At 36.8% G+C, this 20,703-nt stretch overlaps 1 protein-coding gene across 23 annotated transcripts in view; it reads right to left on the reverse strand.

Moving 5' to 3' along the window:
• BAZ2B (bromodomain adjacent to zinc finger domain 2B) overlaps positions 1 to 20,703 on the reverse strand; it is a 430,125-nt gene that overhangs the window by 185,289 nt on the left and 224,133 nt on the right. For all 23 annotated transcript variants that reach the window (XR_003309384.2, XR_003309383.2, XM_026454040.2 and 20 more), the window contains one exon: positions 4,988 to 5,134. Coding sequence is in view for 21 of the 23 variants with exons in the window: in XM_026454040.2 (XP_026309825.1) it covers positions 4,988 to 5,132 (145 nt within the window). In the remaining 2 variants the exon portion in view is untranslated. The remainder of the gene's footprint in view (positions 1 to 4,987; positions 5,135 to 20,703) is intronic.

Consider the following 20,703-nt stretch of genomic DNA (forward strand, 5'->3'; position numbering starts at 1 on the left):
TTCTGTTCTTTTGCAATTGCTGAGAAGTGTTTTACTTCCAATTATGTGGTCAACTGTAGAATAAGTGAGACATGGTGCTTAGAAGGCTCTATATTCTGTTGATTTGGGATGGAGAGTTCTGTAGATGTGTATTAGTTCTGCTTGGTCCAGAGCTGAGTTCAAGTCCTGAATATCCTTGTTAACTTTCTGTTTTGTTGATCTAATATTGGCAGTGGGTGTTAAAGTCACCCACTATTATTGTGTGGGAGTCTTAACTCTATAGAATCTGGGTGCTCCTGTATTGGGTGCATATATATTTAGGATAATTAGCTCTTCTTGTTGCATTGATCCCTTTACCATTATGTAATGTCCTTTTTTGTCTCCTTTGATCTTTGTTGGTTTAAAGTCTGTTTTATCAGAGACTAGGATTGCAACCCCTGCTTTTTATTATATTTTATTTTATTCTTTGCTTTCCATTTGCTTGGTAAATATTCTTCCATCCCTTTATTTTGAGCCTATGTGTGTCTTTGCCTGTGAGGTGGATCTCCTGAATACAGCACACCAATGGGTCTTGACTCTTTTTTTTTTTTGAGATGGAGTCCCGCTCTGTCGCCCAGGCTGGAGTGCAGTGGCCGGATCTCAGCTCACTGCAAGCTCTGCCTCCCGGGTTTACGCCATTCTCCCGCCTCAGCCTCCCAAGTAGCTGGGACTACAGGCGCCCGCCACCTCGCCCGGCTAGTTTTTTGTATTTTTTAGTAGAGACGGGATTTCACCATATTAGCCAGGATGGTCTCAATCTCCTGACCTCGTGATCCGCCCGTCTCGGCCTCCCAAAGTGCTGGGATTACAGACTTGAGCCACCGTGCCCGGCCGGGTCTTGACTCTTTATCCAATCTGCCGGCCTGTGTCCTTTAATTGGGGCATTCAGCCCATTGACATTTAAGGTTAATATTGTTATGTGTGAACTTGATCCTGTCATTATGATGCTAGCTGGTTATTTTGCCCGTTAGTTGGTGCAGTTTTTTCATAGTGTTGATGGTCTTTACAATTTGGCATGTTTTTGCAGTGGCTGGTACCGGTTATTCCTTTCTATGTTTAGTGCTTCCTTCAGGAGCTCTTGTAAGGCAGGCCTGGTGGTAACAAAATCTCTCAGCATTTGCTTGTCTGTAACAGATTTATTTCTTCTTCGCTTATGAAGCTCAGTTTGGTGGGATATAAAATGCTGGATTGAAAATTCTTTTCTTTAAGAATGTTGAATATTGGCCCTCACTCTCTTCTGGCTTCTAGGGTTTCTGCAGAGAGATCTGCTGTTAGTCTGATGGGGTTTCCTTTGTGGGTATCCTGACCTTTCTCTCTGGCTGCCCTTAACATTTTTTCTTTCATTTCAACCTTGGTGAATCTGACGATTATGTGTCTTGGGGTTGCTTTTCTTGAGGAATATCTTTGTGGTGTTCTCTGTATTTCCTAAATTTGAATGTTGGCCTGTCTTGATTAGCTTGGGGAAATTCTCCTGGATAATATCTTGAAGAGTGTTTTCCAACTTGGTTCCATTCTCCTTGTCAATTTCTGGTACACCAATCAAACATAGGTTCAGTCTTTCCACATAGTCCTATATTTCTTGGAGGCTTTGTTCTTTCCTTTCATTCTTTTTTCTCTAATCTTGCCTTCATGCTTTATTTCATTACGCTGATTCAATCTCTGATATCCTTTCTTCTGCTTGATTGATTCAGCTATTGATACTTGCATATGCTTCACGAAGTTCTCGTGCTACGTTTTTCAGCTCCATCAGGTCATTTATGTTCTTTTCTAAACTGATTATTCTAGTTAGCAATTCTTCTAACCTTTTTTCGAGGTTCTTAGCTTTCTTGCATTGGTTTAGAACATGCTCCTTTAGCTCGGAGGAGTTTGTTATTACCCACCTTCTGAAGCCTACTTCTGTCAGTTAGTCAAACTCATTCTCCATCCAGTTTTGTTCTCTTGCTGGCGAGGAGCTGTGATTCTTTAGAGGAGAAGAGGTATTTTGGTTTTTGGAATTTTCAGCTCTTTTGCGCTGGTTTTTCCTCATCTTCGTGGATTTATCTTTGGTCTTTGATGTTGTTGACCTTTGGATGGGGTTTCTGTGTCGACGTCCTTTTTGTTGATATTGATGCTATGTCTTTCTGTTTGTTAGTTTTCTGTCTAACAGGCCCCTCTGCTGCAGGTCTGCTGGAGGTCCACTCCAGACCTGTTTTCCTGGGTATCACCAGTGGAAGCTGTAGAACAGCAAAGATTGCTGCCTATTCCTTCCTCTAGAAACTTCATCCCAGAGAGGCATCTGCCAGATGCCAGCCAGAGCTCTCCTGTTTGAGGTGTCTGTCACCCCTGCTAGGAGTTGTCTCCTAGTCAGGATGCACAGGGGTCAGGGACCCACTTGAGGAGGCAGTCTGTCCCTTAGCAGAGCTTGAGTGCTGTGTTGGGAGATCCACCGCTCTCTTCAGAGCTGGCAGGCAGGAGTGTTTAAGTATGCTGAAGCTGTGCCCACAGCCGCCCCTTCCCCCAGATGCTTTGTTCCAGGGAGATGGGAGTTTTATCTGTAAGCCCCTGACTGGGGCTGCTGTAAAAGGCTTCATTTTAATCATGGACTACAACACTGCGAAAGTTTAGAAAAAAAATTATTTTACCTACCAAATGAAAAATACTCATGTTGTAGGTACTAAAAATATGTGTTAATAAATGACACACTTCTGCGTAAATGGAATTATACTATCATTTAATGTAAGCATCTCAATATACATACTCTATACCCTTTCTTACTAGCAGCAAATAACGATTAAAAACATGCATCCCTTTCTAGACAAGATTTCTAATGTTATTCAGCAAATCAGCACACTCCATCCCTTCTGCAGCTTCCAGCCATCCACTAACAAACAAAAAATAGTGCCCAACATGTGACTCATGAGAACTGCAAACAAATTCCAATGTCACTAATTCAGAAAACTAAGAGAGAAAAAGTGTTCAGAAAACTCAGAATCTGTACTCAAGGATGCTATTGAAGCCTTCAACATAAGAAAAGACATTTCTTTAGGAATACTATGTAAAGACTAATTCAGAAATAAATATAAAGACAGCAGATTAGAACACACTGAAAGGAGCTCACAACAAGGGAAAGAGAAGAGTTACAAAAAGCAGCAAAATATAATTACATAAGTACGAATGAGTACAATCATTTACACAAAATTATCTGAAGTAAAAAGTCAATCATAAGCATCACTATTTTTGAGCACAGTATGTCATCAGAGCCTTGGACACTTACAGTCCAGCCATCATTTTGCATATAAGGGAAATGTGAACAAACTTGCTAATTACTTGATGAAGATTGTCCACAGGGTGGAGAAGTTATATTGATTTTTAAAAAAATATATAGTGCAGCTGGGCGCAGTGGCTCATGCCTGTAATCCCAGCACATTGGGAGGCTGAGGCGGGCAGATCACGAGGTCAGGAGATCAAGACCATCCTGGCTAACACGGTGAAACCCCGTCTCTACTAAAATTACGAAAAAACTAACTGGGCGTGGTGGTAGGCACCTGTAGTCCCAGTTACTCAGGAGGATGAGGCACGACAATGGCGTGAACCCGGGAGGTGGAGCTTGCAATGAGCCAAGATAGTGCCATTGCACTCCAGCCTGGTTGACAGTGCGAGACTCCATCTCAAAAAAAAGAAAAAAAAAATATATAGATAGATATATACACACACACACACATACACACATATATAGTGCTATTTTAGTTATTTTGTAATCCCTAAGAATATATTAGAAAATGGTTTGATCATGATACAATGACAGAATGGCATCCTTCTTGTCATTCCATTGACTGGAAAAACAAAAATAAATGAAAACATTTATTTGACAATTTGCTAGGTTATTTTGTAAGCAAATATTAAACATTTATGCATTACATTTATGCAAAAGTTTCAATTTTAATTCTGAATAAGAAAAATATCATTTAGTTTACTGCTTATAAACATGAAATAATCTATAAGAAATAGTTAAAGTTAAAATGCTTCCTACCAATAAATAAATGAGTTAAATAACTTTAAGTATTTAATAAAAGGAATATATTCTACCACACCTTTGTAAAAGAGCCAAAAGTGATTTTGGGACGTGTTTAAAGATATCCTCTACATAATTAATCAAAATTGAGGATATTTTCACTTATCAAATAAAGCTCTCCTTTTATGCAAATATAAACTTTATTCCTTTTTTTTTTTTTTTCTTTGAGACGGAGTTTCACTCTTGTTACCCAGGCTGGAGTGCAATGGCGCAATTTTGGTTCACTGCAACCTCCACCTCCTGGGTTCAAGCGATTCTCCTGCCTCAGCCTCCTGAGTAGCCAGGATTACAGGCATGCATCACCATGCCTGGCTAATTTTGTATTTTTAAAAGAGATGTTTCCCCATGTTGGTCAGGCTGGTCTTGAACTCCTGACCTCAGGTGATCTGCTCGCCTTGGCCTCCCAAAGTGCTGGGATTACACAGTGAGCCATCGCTCTCAGCCAAATTTTATTCATGTTTAAGAGAAACTTGTTATGCTCTAAACTTTAAAAACATTTTCCATCAAGTAAATGATCTGCCTTAGTGTACATCTGTGAACTGGAGTAGCTGGAGCTTACAAGGTCATTTCAAATACTGGAAGGAAATCTAGGACAAAGTATCTACCAAGGACTTCCTTCTATTTCATTCCCTCTTGGGCCTATTGTTTTAAAAGACTTCACTAATTTATTGATTAAAATGATAAAACAAATGATGGTATCAGGATTTAACTCTCAAAGACAATTTCTAACAAGCATAGAATAACCAGTGCTTTCCCACTGTAAAATCCTGAAAAAGCAAAAAGACTAGGTGTTTAACTTAGCCTTTATTCAACAGGTCAGTGCAAGTCATAAGAACATTTTATTCAGAGCTCAATAAAATACTATGCAAATTATTTAAAGAATGGCATTCTAAAACTGAGTTTAAAAAGGGTATTTACCACATGGGTTGATTGTAGAGCTAAGTGAAGCAACTCCAGTGGAAAGGCCACCTTTTGAAACTACTGAAGCCACAGAAGGTGTCGAAGATGAAGTTGGTGTAGTAGAGGAGGCTGCTGAGGATGGTAACCGTTCTCCAGACTCCATATCTATTAGAGGGGAAAATGTTAATCCTCAGTATCAGATAAAAAATTTTTTCAAAATAATTCAACATATTTAAACTTTCTGTATACTTTTAAAAATATAAATATCTAAATACATGGTCTTTGGAAAGATAAAATATGGAGTAGATAAAAACAATATAATTTAAAATACCAATCTATAGAATAAGTTTAAGTATACCAAATCCTCTTGAGTTTTCTTATACCCCCCAAATTAATAGTGGTTCGAATATAGTAATTTCACAAAAATGTGTGTTGCCGCAACCATCAATTAACATGTTATATTTGTCTTATTCATCCCAAATCACCTCACATCTGTTCACTTGCAACAGAATTCCTATGTTACCTTAATGAATAATTTTAAAAAAATGACACCACATTTGAATGGGTTGCACCCTTATCTTCTAAATACAGATAGCAATATACTTGTAGGTTTTAAATGTCCGAGACTCTGGCCTGGGAGTCCCCAAAACAGTGAACACCCCCCATACCCCTCAACAAAGGCAAATACATTTTAGAGTTTAACTGGAGGCAAGTTTAAACCATGATTTCAAAATGGCCTCAGTTGTGACCCATTTAAAATGACAAAAGCACTTCTAATCATCGTTATTAATTTTTTGGGCTTTGTGGATGTAGCCTTGCATTGGTTTTATTGCAATAACTAATGCTGATATTAAAACTTTGGACTATAATGGGCATTTTACATTCATTTTAATACTCTGCATGCACTGATCCCACATTCAAGCAAGGAAGTCATTAAATTCACAGACGCTTTAAAGAGAACATAATCTATAATAAGGAAAAAGATACTGCTTGCCTATAAGTGAATTTATAATCAGCCACATGAAAACTCTCACCATTTAAATAATCTAACTACAGAAAGATTTCTGTATTGAATTCTACAGGCAATTCACAGAATAACTGTGTATTTACTAAGAAAAATAGTTGGATTTCGGGGGCCTGGCGCGGTGGCTCAAGCCTGTAATCCCAGCACTTTGGGAGGCCGAGACGGGCGGATCACGAGGTCAGGAGATCGAGACCATCCTGGCTAACATGGTGAAACCCCGTCTCTACTAAAAAATACAAAAAACTAGCCAGGCGAGGTGGTGGGCGCCTGTAGTCCCAGCTACTTGGGAGGCTGAGACAGGAGAATGGCATAAACCCGGGAGGCGGAGATTGCAGTGAGCTGAGATCTGGCCACTGCACTCCAGCCTGGGCGACAGAGCGAGACTCCGTCTCAAAAAAAAAAAAAAAAAAAAAAAGGATTGGGAAAAATAGTTGGATTTCATTTTAAAATATTGACTAATTAAAATAATGCAAGGCTAGCGTTTGCCTAATTGTTGATTGAATCCATAAAGTATGTAGATAATTTTTCTCGTAAGATAGATACATATGGGGAAGGTAATCTTAAATCGACATATAACATCATTAGAAAGACCATTTCAATGAGCTTTCCAATCATACAGAATTCAAAAACTTGTCTTCATATTCTGGTATTGCTGTAAATCACTTCCATAGACTACAGTACTGCTATAATGAGTCTGTCCATATTCTTACAGAATTTGTATTTCTTTTTATCAGCATTCATCATGGAAAGGCATAGTTGCTACTGATGGCTGCATGCAACTAATGTACAAAGGGTAGGTTTTGGGTCAACAACAGTAACTAATGAACTCTGAGACATGTGGTTGTCTGATGGTAAAGCCCATAAAAATTATTTTTACCAAGTTCAATTTCACCAAATACAAAAATACGGACTCTTTACCTAGAAAAGAGTTTAGGAAAAAGCTATTTTTTCTTTATAGCTGGTAACCTCATTGTCTTCAAGAATTCTACTTGCTACTTAAATATATTATGTAAAAAAAAATGAAAAGGGTTTTAAAAAGTTTGCCTTTGTACTCCACAGCAGAAATAATTTGGTGACATAATAAGATAAGCACTTTAGCTGAGTACTTGACATATAAGAGCTCAATATAAAATCGTCATTATCTTTTTTATAGGATATTATGCTATAAAGTATAGGTATTTCTTATTGTTGATAAAACCTGATTCAGGACTAAAGCAAGGAAGATCAAGAAGGCAAAAGAAGCAGTCTCGTATACATAATGCTTAATGGATATTACTTTCCCTGAAAAATTAATCTGAATATTTATTTAAATAAAATAAACGCACATGCACAAATGCACGCGCGCACAAACACACACAGACACACACACACACACACATACAGAGAAATAAAGTATTATGAGGTAAAGTGATATATACAACGTTCTTTGCTACAGCACTACTTAAAAATAAAATTTAAACCTGGCAATGAGAGTAGAACTAGTGCTAGTAGTATAAGGCTGGGGCCTTTTTTAGTTTCAGTAAAGATGTAATATTTTTCTTCTATTTCTGGTTCTTTTTGCTCGTTTAAGAAAGGGCTTGGCCGGGCGCAATGGCTCAAGCCTGTAATCCCAGCACTTTGGGAGGCCGAGAGGGGCGGATCACGAGGTCAGGAGATCGAGACCACCCTGGCTAACACGGTGAAACCCCGTCTCTACTAAAAAATACAAAAAAACTAGCCGGGCGAGGTGGCAGGCGCCTGTAGTCCCAGCTACTCCGGAGGCTGAGGCAGGAGAATGGCGTGAACCCGGGAGGCGGAGCTTGCAGTGAGCTGAGATCTGGCCACTGCACTCCAGCCTGGGTGACAGAGCAAGACTCCGTCTCAAAAAAAAAAAAAAAAAAAAACAAAAAAAGAAAGGGCTTAACTTTTTTTTTTTTTATACTTTTAAGTTCTAGGGTACATGTGCACAACGTGCAGGTGTGTTACATATGTATACATGTGCCATGTTGGTGTGCTGCACCCATCAACTCATCAGCATCCATCAACTCGTCATTTACATCAGTTATAACTCCCAGTGCCATCCCTCCCCTCTCCCCATAATAGGCCCCGGTGTGTGATGTTCCCCTTCCCATGTCCAAGTGATCTCATTGTTCAATTCCCACCTATGAGTGAGAACATGCGATGTTTGGTTTTCTGTTCTTGCGAAAGTTTGCTGAGAACGTTTCCAGCTGCACCCATGTCCCTACAAAGGACACGAACTCATCCTTTTTTGTGGCTGCATAGTATTCCGTGGTGTGTATGTGCCACATTTTCTTAATCCAGTCTGTCACTGATAGACATCTGGGTTGATTCCAAGTCTTTGCTATTGTGAATAGTGCCGCGATAAACATATGTATGCATGTGTCTTTATAGCAGCATGATTTATAATCCTTTGGGTATATACCCAGTAATGGGATGGCTGGGTCAAATGGTATTTCTAGTTTTAGATCCTTGAGGAATCGCCACACTGTTTTCCATAATGGTTGAACTAGTTTACAGTCCCACCAACAGTGTAAAAGTGTTCCTATTTCTCCACATCCTCTCCAGCACCTGTTGTTTCCTGATTTTTTAATGATTGCCATTCTAACTGGTGTGAGATGGTATCTCATTGTGGTTTTGATTTGCATTTCTCTGATGGCCAGTGATGATGAGCATTTTTTCATGTGTCTGTTGGCTGTATGAATATCTTCTTTAGAGAAATGTCTGTTCATATCCTTTGCCCACTTTTTGATGGGGTTGTTTTTTTCTTGTAAATTTGTTTGAGTTCTTTGTAGGTTCTGGATATTAGCCCTTTGTCAGATGAGTAGATTGCAAAAATTGTCTCCCATTCTGTAGGTTGCCTGTTCACTCTGATGGTAGTTTCTTTTGTTGTGCAGAAGCATGCTACTTGACTTCAAACTATACTACAAGGCTACAGTAACCAAAACAGCATGGTACTGGTACCAAAATAGAGATATAGACCAATGGAACAGAACAGAGCCCTCAGAAATAATACCACACATCTACAGCCATCTGATCTTTGACAAACCTGACAAAAACAAGAAATGGGGAAAGGATTCTGTATTTAATAAATGGTGCTGGGAAAATTGGCTAGCCATAAGCAGAAAGCTCAAACTGGATCCTTTCCTTACTCCTTATATGAAAATTAATTCGAGATGGATTAGAGACTTAAGTGTTAGACCTAATACCATAAAAACCCTAGAAGAAAACCTAGGGAATACCATTCAGGACATAGGCATGGGTAAGGACTTCATGTCGAAAACACCAAAAGCAACGGCAACAAAAGCCAAAATTGACAAATGGGCTTAACTTCTTAAAAACATATGCTTATGGCCAGGCGCGGTGGCTCATGCCTGTAATCCCAGCACTTTGCGAGGCTGAGGCGCGCGGATCACGAGGTTAGGAGATCAAGAACATCCTGTCTAACACGATGAAACCCCGTCTCTACTAAAAATAGAAAAAAATTAGCGGGGCATGGTGGTGGGCGCCTGTAGTTCCAGCTACTTGGGAGGCTGAGGCAGGAGAATAGCGTGAACCCGGGAGGCCGAGGCTACAGTAAGCCGAGATCACGCCAGTGCACTCCAGCCTGGGTGACAGAGTGAGACTCTGTCTCACAAACAACAACAACAACAACAACAAAACATATGTTTATGTAACCATTTTCCTTAGAAGCTCTATTGTAGACATTATTAATGTATTATTTTCTTTCAACTATATTGATACTAGATATTTAATTTTAGCCTAAGATTTCTTAGGTGGCTGAGTAGTCTTCTTGCATGTAAAGTACTAATTCTCTCATACTAGTCTTAAGTAATTGTTGTTTTTAATAGGCATTTCTTAGTTCTAATAATAAAAAATTGGGTCAACTACTCCAAGTTCATCTTATACATAATCTTTTTTTTTTTGTCATTTTATAGAAATTTAACAAATCCACTCTACCCTTTGCTACTCTAGAATGAAGATTGTCTTATGCCTGAATTTACAAGGATTAGTTCTTCAAATTTTCTTTTTCAGTTAAATATTATTCTTTCAGTTTTATTTACTATCATCCCCTGCTAAAGCACAAGAAATCCTAGCCATCAACTTGATAGTTAAAGTTGAGAAGGCAATACCTTTGTACTTGTGAAACTGTATAATTGTGAAAAATCCACAAAACAATCATGGGCTTACCATATTGTAAGAACTAGTCCAAGAACAAGATTTAAAATACATACGCACCAAAGGTAACTAAAAGCAGTGGGTCAAAATTTGAAGAGAAAAAGGACATTTGCATAGTCTCCAAGTATCTCCTCCAAAATATCCATTACAGAAAAAGATGAAAAGAATAGTTTCACAGTGGGGAAACAACATTACCTATAACAAAATATCAACATCATGTATTTTCTGATGCCCCAGAAGAGTCCATCACTTCTGTGGTATTCTTCCCCAAAATACACAATCTCAGCTGAACCATGAGAAACCACACAAACTCAAATTGAAAAACGATATGCAAAATAACAGACCAGTATTCATCAAAAGTGTCATGGGAAAGGAAGGGAAGGGAAGGGAAGGGGAGACAAGACAGAGAAAGAAAGAGAAAGAGAAAGAAAGAGAAAGAAAGAATACTGTGGAATTGCCATAGGTTGGAGACTAAGGAGACTAGGAATTCCTTAGTGTGAGACCTAGGATCCCACAACTAAATGTGATGTGGGATCCTAAGTTGGATTTTAGAATAAGAAAAGGATATTAATGGCAAAACTAGTGAAAATTATATAAGGTCTGTAGTTGGCTTAATAGCATTCTATCAATGTTAATTTCCTGATGTTTATAAGTTTGATAATTGTACTCTGGTTATATAAGTTATTAACATTAGGAGAAGCTGGTTGAAAAATATATGTGAACTGTGTTTTTTATTATTAAGTCTAAAATTATTTTGAAATAAAAAGTAAAAAAACAGACAAAAAAAACACAAAGTCTTCCATATAGTAAGCACTAAAAAAAAAAATACATATGCATTGAAGTTAAAGAGTATAAAAACCTACACCTTGAAGGAATGAAGAACAGACTACGTTGTGTCAGTGAGATATTTGCTAATAAACATTATCTGGGTTCAAACACTATGCCTGAAGTTTATTAGGTGTGATCCTGTAAAAATTATGTAATTTCTCTCAGTTCTCAATTTTCTCATAAGTGATTTGAAGAAGATGTAGTTGAGAGGATTAAATGAGATAATGCATGTAAAGGGCAGGGTACCTAGCATTCAATACTTGTTAGCTATTGTTTTTAACGAAGGAACATCTATGTATATAATTACCCATGTGTATACGTGGCAAGAAAAGAAATCTTAGGATGTTCTAGATTATTCATGTTGAAGTGAATATTTAAGACTTATACCATTTATAGATTATGTATATACTTACCATGGCATTATAGTTTTTAGCCAGATAGATTATGTGTTAAGAATTTAAAATAAATGTCTCAGAATTGTATAGATACCAATGTGGTAAGGTATGTTATCTTAAAATTTTCCAAATAAACTGATTTTTCATCTATAATACAAATACAGATGAAAAATTAATACATTCATTATGTTGACAAAATATAATATCTGTAACCACATGAGTTATTATTTATAATTCAAGCAAAGTACATAAAAATCTGCGGAAACTCATTCATTCAGATCTTTTAAGAAAAATATATTCATTAAAATAAAAACAGTTCAGGTATCCAAGAACCATCTATTTCTAGATTTCTGTTAGGGCCAGACCATCCACGTCTGACACCTATGCTTCTATAACAGCCTCTCATTCTGACCCTTTGTGTTAAGAATACTACTTTCATCTTGGGTTCCAAATGATCACGAACTAATCCATTCTTTGTGTTCAAAACCAGCCTAGATATCACAAGATCAAAACAAACAGAGTATAATAACATGACTTCCCATCTATAACTCACCAAACGAAGAATATCTAGTAGGTACATCTTTTAACTTAAGGCCATTCAAGAGATTACAGTTTCTAATGTATAACTTGGTCATTTTTTTTTTTTTTTTTGAGACAAGATCTCACTCTGTCACCCAGGCTGGAGTGCAGTGTTGTGATCATGGCTCACTGCAGCCTCAACCTCCCAGGCTCCAGTGATCCTCCCACCTCAGCCTCCCAAATAACTGAGACTAAAGGTGCATGTCACCATGCTTGGCTAATTTTTTGCATTTTTTGGTAAAGACAGGTTTTTGCCATGTTGCCCAGGCTGATCTTGAACTCTTGAGCTCAAACTATCTGCCTGTCTTCGCCTCCCAAAGTGCTGGGGTTCCTTATTTCAAAAGTTAACTTTTGAATTCCTTATTTCAAAAGTTAACTTTTGAAAGTGGTGGCTCACGCCTGTAATTCCAGAGCTTTGGGAGGCCGAGGTGGGCAGATCACTTGAGTTCAGGAGTTCGAGACCAGCCTGGCCAAAGAGGTGAAACCCTGTCTCTACTAAAAATACAAAAATTAGCAAGACCCACGTGGTGGTGGGTGCCTGTAATCCCAGCTACTCGGGAGGCTGAGGCAGGAGAATTGCTGGAACTCAAGAGGCGGAGACTGTAGTGAGCCGAGGTTGCACCACTGCACTCCAGTCTGAGCAACAGAGTGAGACTCTGTCTCAAACAAAAACAAAAACAAAACAAAACAAAAAAATGGAAAGAAAAGAAAAAAGAAAATTAACTAGTTAAAGATGACTACAACCACAAATTAACACAAAACACTGTAGTGAAAAAAAAATGTTGTGAACCAAGGGAGAAATATGTGCAAAAGATGAAGGGCCTACAGATCATTTGATTCATTACAGATCTTTCCTGTAGCCTAAAGCAATGATTTTTGGTTTTGTGACACAGCATCTCTCCCACCAGGGAACAAATGGGTGACATTTTTGGTTGTCACAACTGGAAGAGCGCTAATGGCATTCAGTGGAGATAGAGGCCAGGGATGCTGTTAAATACTCTAAAATGGACAAGAAGAACAGTCTTCCCCCTACAGAATTATCCAAACTAAGTTGTGTTGCTGTGGATGAAAAACTCTGATCTAAAGTATCAAAAAGGGTATTATTTGAAATTCAACTAGCTAAAACTTTAATAGTAATTCTGCATAACTATAATAGTAAGATCAATCAAGCTGATTTTGATGACCCAAAGCTACTGTAGTAAGTGATAAAATTATACTTGATATCTTTTGTGTCAGCATCCCTCTAAGAGTCTAATATTTTACATTGTATCCAAATTTTTAAACACTGACAATGTATCACATGCAATTAACACACATCACAATGCTCACTCATACTGGGTAACATAAATTTGTTGTATTTTACTAAAATGACATTTATCTATAACAATTCTGAGAGCAAATAAAAATCCAAATTATGAAAATGACAGACCACAACTTCTTCCCTGCATGATGATTTTATGTACTACAAAAGGATTCAATGATCAGTTAATGATAATATTGTTCAAGTTTATGTATCTCAAGTATTCATGTTTTGTGTAATCATAGAGTTCATGAACACTGACAGCTGGTAGGTGTAAACCTGAACAGGTGCTAACAGGGAGTCCAAGACACGTTGTTTGAGATATGTAAACACAATTAGTTCCCTGTGTTTCAGGTGCACTGATACTTTAGTACTGCCATACACAGTCAAGAAAAACAGGGTAATAAAAAAAAAGTACAGGCATAGATTAAAGATGCAGAAATTACAAACCAAATAGACTCAGATATTTTTCCTGAAAGGACATTTTTTAAAGAATGATTTTATTTGTACTAACAGTAGCAAAAGTTCTCTGTGGGAGTTCAAAACACAGCAGATTCAGTGAGTCCTTACTTTTCCTTTATAATGTAACCTCAGAGAAATACGATAATTAGGAAGAATATCAGGAGGTAGTCACTATGCTACTTCTTTTGGTTTATTAGAACCACTAAGAGTAGGGTTTTATTATACAAGTTCAATATTTTCTAAAAATTCTGAGAAAGGTTTATATATAACTATTTGTTCAGATAACTTCCAGGCAACTGATCATTTGAACATCTAAAACTTCAAAATATTAAATAGCAAAACAAAAACAAAAACCAGGCAACAAATGAAAAGCTGTCTGTTAAAGGACATTCAGAAATAGGGGATGTGGCCAAAATACCTTACAGACAGCAGACAAAATTATTCTCTGAAAATAATATGTTCATAGGAAAAAGATTCTATTCATAAAATTCTTATTTACCTACATTTTCTGAAATAGAATTTCAAGGAATTAAGTATGGTATATAGTGGTTTAAAATGTGAATATGTAAAATGAGTTGCTTTTTTTGTCATTTGACACATTTTAACTACCATTATAAACAAACAATACATTACATCCTCAAACAGAACTGGATGGCAACCAGGTGTTCTGTGTGTTAACCTGTGATACTGAGCAAGTTCCAGACTCCCCTAAATACTAGTTTCTTTACCTAAAAAATTATGAGATTGAATTAAACTAGCTCTCAAGTTTCTATCAGAGTTTTACAAACTTGGTGGTTAATAAACAACTGACCCCCAAAACCAACAAAAAACACACACAAAATTAATACTGCATTAACATATTTAACAATTTAATTCCACTTTGTCTTTATCATTCTTTTCATTGGCGGTCTTAATTCTATCTCCAAATGTGTATCATGTTAAATTACAGATTTCTGTTAAATCTTTTAAAGATTTACTCTTGTTGTACTTTTATCTCAAGAGACCTGATGGTGAGAAATTATCCAAGGGTAAAAGCAGTGGTTTTCATATTGCTCAGCAAATAATCTATTCAGAGAGTATCCCTTTCCACCCAAAGGATTAAATATTCCTTTGCAACCAGCTATCTGTGGGGAAGACGTTATCCTAAGACTTAGGAAAAAGATGTAAAAGAATAATAAGATTTGAGAAAGATTTAATATCTATGTATCAACTAAACTGTAGGTATAGTCTGTGATTTTAAATACTAACTAGATTTAGAAATGTCTAACAAGGAAACAAAGGTTAGAAAGATAAAAAGAGAGACAGTGTATGGTTGGATGATCCTTTCATCTACAAATCCAAGGGGCTCCAAAGAACAAGCAAAAGACCTAAAACTTTGCTTAACTAAGAAACACAATTAAAATTTTAATTAGAATATTTAAGATAGTTGTGAAAAGCAACTGAGACCAATGCGTGAGACTGAAAAAATAAAGCAGAGAATCAAACAGAAATCGTATTACTCTACATAAAGTATCCATGTATACTCAGAAGCCCAGGAAGCAAAGTCTAAGTACTACATGTCTGATGAACTAAAATAAAAAGTCCCCTTTAATAGGACAGATGCAGAACCACATGGCAGAAACCCAGTATCTAAGTCTTAAAGAACAAAGTGAGGATAACAGGTTGTGAATACCATGCAAAAAATGTGGGCTTTTCTTTTTCTTTTTTTTTTCTTGGTGCTGGTCACCCTCACATTAGGTTTGTCTTTTTAATATTACCACTTTCCTACTCAAAGGTCTTCAAAGGAATATATATCCTAGAAATATACTCAAACATATTGGTAAAGGTATACATAAAGGATATTCATTACACCACTATAATTGCAAAATACTTTTAAAAACACATTTCCATCAATAAATAATTGTTAAATTAGATTTTTAAAATCTTTATTAGATTACTATGCAGGTGTTCAAAAAGAAAGAGGTAGACCTACACTAGCTAATATGTTAAATATAAAGAACAAGGTGGGGGAGACTATAAATAGCAAAATCTCATTTGTGATAAAGACAAATAAGTGGAAGATACATGCATATACTTGTATGCTCACAGAATATTTCTAGAAAAATATATAAGAAATTGGTAACTGCTTTTACTAGGCAATGGAGAAATTGGATTCTAGGGTGGGAGAATTATTTTTCACCATATATTTTTTGTGCTTGAATGTTTTACCATGTGATTGTATTAATGACCATTAAGTCAACAAAAAGAGAAAGATTTCTAAAGGTTTGTTATCGCTAGAAATTACCTTTCAAAATGCTCCAGAGTCTTAGGCTACCTTTAAGTCTTAGGAAGTAAGGAACGTACTCCCAGTAACCTTGAAATAGAGGCTCTAGCTCTGGCCCACATACCAACTGCTTGTGTCAAGGATCTTCTTTTATATGTTTTGTATATTGTGATTCTATGTGAGATTTTGTTTAAAGAAAAGCTCCCAGTGCTTTTTTAAAAAGGTGGCAAACCATTGGTTTAATGAATATCTGTCTCATTCCAGTTCTTAATAGCATGGTTATCTTTCTAACACTATTGACTGTGACATCAGAGTCTGAGTCCTCACCTTCAAGTAGGAGGTGCTTTCACTTTTCCCTGGTCTTTAATTTCTAATTTCAAAACACTGCCCGTGGTATCTTAAAATTAAATCTTATTTCCTCATGGTGGTCATATTCCTAGTTCTGCATCCTAAACATCTAGACTCTGACCTGTTGAGTCAATCACCTACTTGGGGAGGTTTTAAGTGATTTATTTTATTATCTATCCACTATTTTTTTTCCAAGTTTCAACAAGAGAATCAAATAAGCAGAAGAAAGAACTTCAGAGCTTGAAGACAAGGCTTTCAAATTAATCCAATCAGACAAAGACCAAAAAAAAAAAAAAAAAAAAAGAATTAAAAAACAATGAACAAAGCCTCCAAGGAGTCTGGGATTATGTTAAATAAGCAAACGTTAAAAATAATAATTAGTGTTCCTGAGAAAGAAGAAAAATCTAAGTTTGGAAAAGTTATTTGAAAGAATAATGAAGAAAAACTTCCCTGGCCTTGCTAGAGATCTAGACATCCAAATACAAGAAGCTCAAAGGACACCCGGAAAATTAATCACAAAAAGATCAGGATTACAGGCCATGGCCCAATTGGATTTTTCTTTTTAACACAAAGAATTGGATTTTTTATGTGTGTGTGTGTGTATTTTTGTTTGCTTGTTTTTTTTTTTTTTTTTTTTTTTTTTTTAGACAGAGTCTCATTCTGTCGCTTAGGCTGGAATATAGCAGTGCAATCTCGGCTCACTACACTCTCCACCTCCTGGGTTCCAGCAATTCTTCCGCTTCAGCCTCCCAAGTAGCTGGGACTACAGGTGCCTGCTACCACTCCCAGCTAATTTTTGTATTTTTAATAGAGACAGGATTTCACCATGTTGGCCAGGCTGGTCTTGAACTTCTGACCTTAAGTGATCAACCCACCTCGGCCTCCCAAAGTGCTGGGATTACAGGTGTGAGCTACCACACCCGCCAATAACTGGATTGTTTTTAACACAAAGAAAGGATAAACACTTGAGGTGATGGATATCCCATTTACCCTGATGTGATTATAATGCATTGCATGCCTGTATCAAAATATCTCATGTATTCCATAGTACCCACAAAATACCCACAAAATACCCATGTACCCACAAAATTTGAAAAAAGAACAACAAAAAAAGAAACACACCAAAATGTTAACAACATTTCTCAGAATGGTGAAATTATAAATGACTTTAATTTGTTTTTATACTTTTCATTTGTTTTTTGTACTTCTCAGTCTATGTCAATTTTCCATATTAAAAAATATTACACAAAAATGAAACACACCCATTTTTATTTTTTTAGGGGTAAGAACTAACCTTAAAATTTATATTTGGCATAGGAAAAATTACTGATCACAAGGTGATCAACAATGAAATGAGCTATTTTACAGATGTAAAATCTATTTTGGATGATACTTTAGGAAGTTGATTAATAGTCATTTCTCCAGGACGGTCCAAAAGCGACGAATTAGACACAAACTCTGGAGCTTCATTTCCAGGTACCATTAACCTGAAGAGTCACAAAATTTTAGTAACACTAAAAAGAAATAATTTTTCATTAAAAAGCCACATGTATTTCATGAGAACCAACCTATCAGTGATACTGGCCTATTCACTAACCAAAAAGCAAGATTCTAGATTAACTCATAGAGCCTATTTCCTCTCATTTATGCTTTTCCCCTAATAATGAAGAGACAGCATACTATCTACGGATAGGTATTTCCTGATGCCCAATATGTTACACCAATGAGTTGCTGATTATTCAAGTTATCAAGAACAAACTTGATAGAAATGGAAGAAAAGCAATGAAATAGAAGACATAAAGAAAACTAATAGAAACTTTAGAATTGACATAAGTAATCTGAATAAAAAACCTCACTGGATGGACTCAATAGCAAAATGAAGATGATGGAAAAAAAAAAGAGCCAATGAACTCAAAGGTAGATCTACAGAAATTATCCAGTCTGAACAACAGACAAAATAAGCACTGAAAAACAATTAAAACTGACCCAGGGACCTGTGAGACAATAACAAAATGTCTGAGATTCAGGTCAACAGAATCTTAGGGGAGGAAAAATGGTGTAGAATTGAAAAATTATTTGAAGAGGTGGTGGCTAAAAACTTCATTTTTGGTTAAAGACATAAAAACCTAAAGATTCAAGAAGAATAGCAAACCCCAAACCGGATAAACCCAACAAGAAACTGAAATCTAGACCGAAATGCCAAGTTTGATGGCTCATGCCTATAATCTCAGCCCTTTGGGAGGTTGGTGGGAGGATCACTTGAGGCCAGGTGTCAGAGACCAGCCTAGGCAAATTAGAAGAATCCATCCCTACTAAATTAAAAAAAAAAAAAAAAATCAGCCAGCCAGTATGGACTACAGGCATCTGTCTGTAGTCCTAGCTATTTGGGAGGCTAAGGCAGGAGGACTGCTTGAGTCCAGGAGTTTTAGGCTGCCGTGAGGTTTGGCTACACCACTGCACTCCAGCCAGCGTGAGAGTGAGACCCTGTCTCAAAAAAGTAAGAAAAAGAAATCTAGACAGAAATGAACAAAATGGATAATTTTCAACTAAGTATACAGCTTTCATCAATTTATCTCCTGAAAGTAAGCTGAAATTTGGAATTATATTATATTGGTTTTCACCTATTCTTTTTTAGTCAGTGTCAAAAACTAACTTCCTATAATGTTAATTTTTTCCTAAATTTATGACAAAATTTCCTAAGTGCTAGTGTCTAAAAGAATATATAGCAAAATCCATACATTCTTTTTGTAAATACTAAATTTACTTATAATTAATAATTCTTGAGAAACCATACATCAAACAGATATGAAATACATAGATGAAACATGTAAGACAGTCAAATCTCCCTTTGTTACACTTTTCAATCCAAGCTTTAAAAAATGGTCCAGTACCTGTTGTTTCCTGATTTTTTAATGATTGCCATTCTAACTGGTGTGAGATGGTATCTCATTGTGGTTTTGATTTGCATTTCTCTGATGGCGAGTGATGATGAGCATTTTTTCATGTGTCTGTTGGCTGTATGAATGTCTTCTTTTGAGAAATGTCTGTTCATATCCTTTGCCCACTTTTTGATGGTGTTGGAGAGGATGTGGAGAAATAGGAACACTTTTACACTGTTGGTGGGATTGTAAACTAGTTCAACCATTATGGAAAACAGTATGGCAATTCCTCAAAGATCTAGAACTAGATGTACCATATGACCCAGCCATCCCACTACTGGGTATATACCCAAAGGATTATAAATTATGCTACTACAAAGACACATGCACACGTATGTTTACTGCGGCACTATTCACAATAGCAAAGACTTGGAATCAACCCAAATGTCCATCAGTGACAGACTGGATTAAGAAAATGTGGCACATATACACCATGGAATACTATGCAGCCATAAAAAACGATGAGTTTGCGTCCTTTGTAGGGACATGGATGCAGCTGGAAACCATCATTCTTAGCAAACTATCACAAGAAGAGAAAACCAAACACCGCATGTTCTCACTCATAGGTGGGAACTGAACAATGAGCTCACTTGGACTCGGGAAGGGGAACATCACACACTGGGGCCTATCATGGGGAGGGGGGAGGGGGGAGGGATTGCATTGGGGAGTTATACCTGATATAAATGATGAATTGATGGGTGCTGACGAGTTGATGGGTGCAGCACACCAACATGGCACATATATACATATGTAACAAACCTGCACGTTATGCACATGTACCCTAGAACTTAAAGTATAATAAAAAAAAATAAAAAAAATTAAAAAAAAATGGTCCAGTTATTTTAAACAAAATTTTATAATGCAGAAGTCCAAAATAGCAATAGAATCTACCCAACCTCCTAGAAGTTTACTGCATGGGTATGACCCATCTAACCTAAACCAAATCTTAGTATTATGGTTTCATATGAACATTTCATGTTAATTCTTTCCAGATTGATAATATCAAAAGTAAACCTTGAAGTTTTGGGTTTTAGTGTTTTTTTTTTTTTTTTTTTTTTTTTGAGACAAGGTCTCACTCCTTCTCCCAGCCTGGAGTGTAGTGGCGTGATCACAGCTTACTGACTGCAGCCTCGACCTTATGCACTCAAGCAGTCCTCCCACCTCAGCCTCCTGAGTAGCCAGGACCACAGGTTCGTGCCACCACACGTGGCTATTTTTTTTTAATTTTTTTTTTTTTGTAGAGATGAGATCTCCCTATGTTGCTCAGGCTAGTAACTTGAAGGTTTTAAAGGTGATATTGATAACCCTTGTCATAGATGCTATAGACACATAAAGAAATTAACATTTAACACATACTGTGCTTTGGCTAGCACACTGCAAACCTTGGGAGCTCCAGCATGCATCCCTGGTCAGATTCCAT

This window comes from Piliocolobus tephrosceles, chromosome 11, assembly GCF_002776525.5.
Source record: "Piliocolobus tephrosceles isolate RC106 chromosome 11, ASM277652v3, whole genome shotgun sequence".
NCBI lineage: Eukaryota > Metazoa > Chordata > Mammalia > Primates > Cercopithecidae > Piliocolobus > Piliocolobus tephrosceles.